Source organism: Ceratina calcarata, unplaced genomic scaffold (assembly GCF_001652005.2).
Source record: "Ceratina calcarata isolate Rehan_Ccalc_2016 unplaced genomic scaffold, ASM165200v1 scaffold97.2, whole genome shotgun sequence".
Lineage (NCBI taxonomy): Eukaryota > Metazoa > Arthropoda > Insecta > Hymenoptera > Apidae > Ceratina > Ceratina calcarata.
This window is the reverse complement of record NW_017181113.1, coordinates 1166443-1169931: the sequence shown is the minus strand read 5'-3', so window position 1 is coordinate 1169931 and position 3489 is coordinate 1166443. Positions and strand designations below refer to the sequence as shown.

The 3489-nt window shown below is 35.0% G+C and overlaps 1 protein-coding gene across 1 annotated transcript; it reads right to left on the bottom strand.

The window, feature by feature from the left end:
* Positions 1-86: 86 nt before the first annotated feature.
* LOC108631904 (cyclin-dependent kinase 2) lies at positions 87-2883 on the bottom strand. The gene is made up of 5 exons (XM_018036123.2): positions 2433-2883; positions 1124-1319; positions 776-1048; positions 496-699; positions 87-392 (listed from the first exon to the last, which is right to left on the bottom strand). The coding sequence occupies exons 1-5, from the start codon at positions 2546-2548 to the stop codon at positions 282-284; spliced, it is 900 nt and encodes a 299-aa protein (XP_017891612.1). The 5' UTR covers positions 2549-2883; the 3' UTR covers positions 87-281.
* Positions 2884-3489: the final 606 nt, after the last annotated feature.

Below are 3489 nucleotides of genomic sequence, written 5' to 3'. Positions count from 1 at the left end.
ATACAAATCGTAATTACGTATGAGCAAGAAAATCAAAGGATTTACAGGAACTGGAAAAGGCTAGAACGATTGAAACGATATACATATAAAATACAAACATGTAGATGTGATCTTTAATGTTTATAGCAAAATATATCTTTGTTACATGAACACGATCAGTATGTAAGGATTGGAAGCCACCTTCCACATGAGATATCAGATTTCAGGCAGTTATCGGCAGTGTTATACTATAATGGTAAAATGGGTAGTAAATTAGTTAGTTTTTAAAATGGTGCGTGTGATCAAGATTTCTTTGGCCGCGGTGGTGGAACTAATGTAACTCCGTTAAAATAAGGGTGGCTTAATGCTTTCTTTGCCGATATCCTCTGGTTAGGATCATAAGTCAAGAGTTTCTGTCAAAACAAATAACATTAAAAAAAAAAAAAACAGATACATACATACACATACAATATAAGTTATCTATATTTTCTGGTCGTCCATCGAGGCAGTTCTTACCAAAAGCAAATCTTTGGCATCGGAATCAAAGGAAGGTACAACCTCGTCTAGAGATCGAGGCTCCCAGCTAGGGAACATCGACGTGTAATCACGTAGCTGCGTTACTCCTGGCCATATGTTCTCGTCAGGTGTACCTAAAGTGCGGAATATCCTGAATAGTTGATCTATCTCGGAATCACCTGGGAATAAGGCTCGTCGTGTTGCCTGCAAGAGTAACGTTAACTTTCTCGTAAAGTAACAACAATTTTTCATATTATACGTCGATAACAATCGTGATTACCATCTCGGCGAATATACAACCTAAACTCCATACATCAACTGCGTTGGAATATAATCTAGTCCCTAAAAGTATCTCTGGCGCACGGTACCAAAGCGTTACTATTTCATGGGTGTACGTCCGCACAGGGACGCCGAACGTCCGGGCTAAACCGAAATCCGCTAATTTTATGTGGCCTTCCCGATCTATCAACAGATTCTGCGGCTTTAGATCCCTGTGTACAATGCAATGAAGGTGGCAGAAGGCAATTGCTTTCAATAATTGATACAAATAGCTCTGTGAACATAAGAGAGGCCTGTCTTTGAACAATGCATGCATCTACTTTCGGCTGTCATCTTTCTAAGGCAATACCTTGACGAGAGCTTGATCTAATCCTCCTTTAACGAAGTCTAACAACTTTTTTAAGTCTTGTTGTAAGAACTCGAAAACGAGATAAAGGTGTTTGTCGCCGTCTACCACGTCGAATAATTGAACAATATTTGGATGCGTAAGTTCCCTTAACAATGATATTTCTCGAATAGCAGTGGAAGGGACACCCTCTGTTTCTCTGATGCAAATTAACAGTACTTTACTAATCACATGTGTCGGTGATCGACGTTATATTAAATATTACATTATTATTTCCTCTTTAAACAATTAAATATAAATATGTATATACTATATCATTCGTTTATACACAAAGCAATTTGAATAAATCTAAATAAGTGCATTTTGTGAATATTGCGAGTAGTATGTGATTTCGAATTTAAAATTCTGTGGAAATAGACACACATCACTGGAAACAAATGTGTAGTAGAAAATCCCATGGTACACATAATTAATGAAAGATCTCAAATGAAAAACCAGGCGAGCATGACACAATGAGACAAGCTGAATAATGTGGTGCTACGAGAATCTAGTGTAACGTGGCCCCTGCAGATTCAGCTGACCCCAATGTGAGTTAGCAATGTTAGCAACGTAAGTTAGCAAATGTTAGTAATGCATATAAGCAAAAGCTGAACCGATGTGGCACTTCGGTTCACTACTCTCATTACGTTTCTGTACGGTTACACATAGGAATTACATATATAAAATTGTTTCATCAGCTCCAAGGTCGTGCAAAACATTGTATCTTTGAAAATGTAAGCAGACCGTTAGTTGTACAAAAAAAATACGGAATCCTGATAGGAGTCTTGATCATAAGTATTGCACAGCTAATTTGTGTGAAGCAAGATTATTTAAACATTCGTGAAAGTGTAATACTGCACCGCTGAACAAGCAGAAGATAATATAATTTACTTATTGTAAAATGAACATTTCTATAATGCTAAAATTAATTAATATAATTCTCGTTAAATGCGTAGCATATATTTATTACACATATATACGTACACACGGTTCTTTAATCAATAAATTGATACAACGTAGAAATAGTATCAGTAAAAATATTGTAAGTACATCTTAACTTTCATAAAAATATGGATCCTGCAACGTGTGCAACAGATTTCTAAACAGTAAAACCATTTTCCGTTAGAGTACTACTAATATTAAATAATTACGAAAGACAGTGTGCGTTGATTTTGGGAGTCGCTCGCAAACGACGCAACCCCTATATACGATAGTACGTTAATTAAACATATGTAGATCTGTATTAAAAAAAATTATGATAATTTGGACGTACGCCTCGAGACGAATTTTCTTAAGGGCCACCAGCTTCCCAGTTATCAGATCTTTGGCTTTATAAACCACTCCATAGGTTCCTTCCCCTATTTTTTCGATCTTGACGAAGTTGTCCATAACCTCAACGTCACGTTCGACGTTGTCACTTCCGTTTTGACACTCCGCCGTAGTTGCAGAATATTTAACACCGTTTCGTGATTTGTACAAATTTTGTATCGATGATACATCGACACACGGTTTCGCCGTTTGATAAGCAACGTATTTCTAGCCGTTTCTACGAAAATTCTTTGTTTATCAACATCGGTGGAGCATCTGACACGCGTGTCTCGAAAACGCCATTTTTATTTTGGCGGTAAGTGCTTAAGAAAAAGAATAACCATGATGGTGCCCATCACTAAACCATAGACATATGACACGTATGAGAATAAACGATAACCGATTCGGGAAATCAATAACGGTAAACGATCGATAGGTTTATTAAATAATCGACGCCAACGTCACAGGGAGAATGAACTTATAAAACCGTTGTTGTCAAGAAAAAATTTACAAACTGCTGTATTCTTATCGTTTATTTGGAGAAGAAGATGCTACAGGTATAATATTATCAATAATATATCACAAATACAACTATTATATAATTATACAAATAACAAACCGACAGTACGGAGAATTAAAAATTTATCATAAGAAAATGACTTTACAAACATTAGCAAAGAATTTGTTGGGATCTGATAACTGAAATGGGAAATTATGTAATTTGTATTGAATGTTATTCTTAAGAAAACCTGATTATACATATTTCTAATTAACATTTATATTCGAATTGAAGAATATTTCTAAATCTTGTAATATTAAATATAATTCATAATATGTAGATATATATTATATTTACGGTGACCATATTTTTGGGAGTGAATCGGGGATAAAAAAGGAGGGAATTAACTTACAATAACACACAAACAGTGAATAATGAAATTCTTGTATTGGATTATTTTATAAATGATTTATTGAGAGAAAGGAAAAAACAATCGAACAAAAATAAAGTCTTCATGACGTAA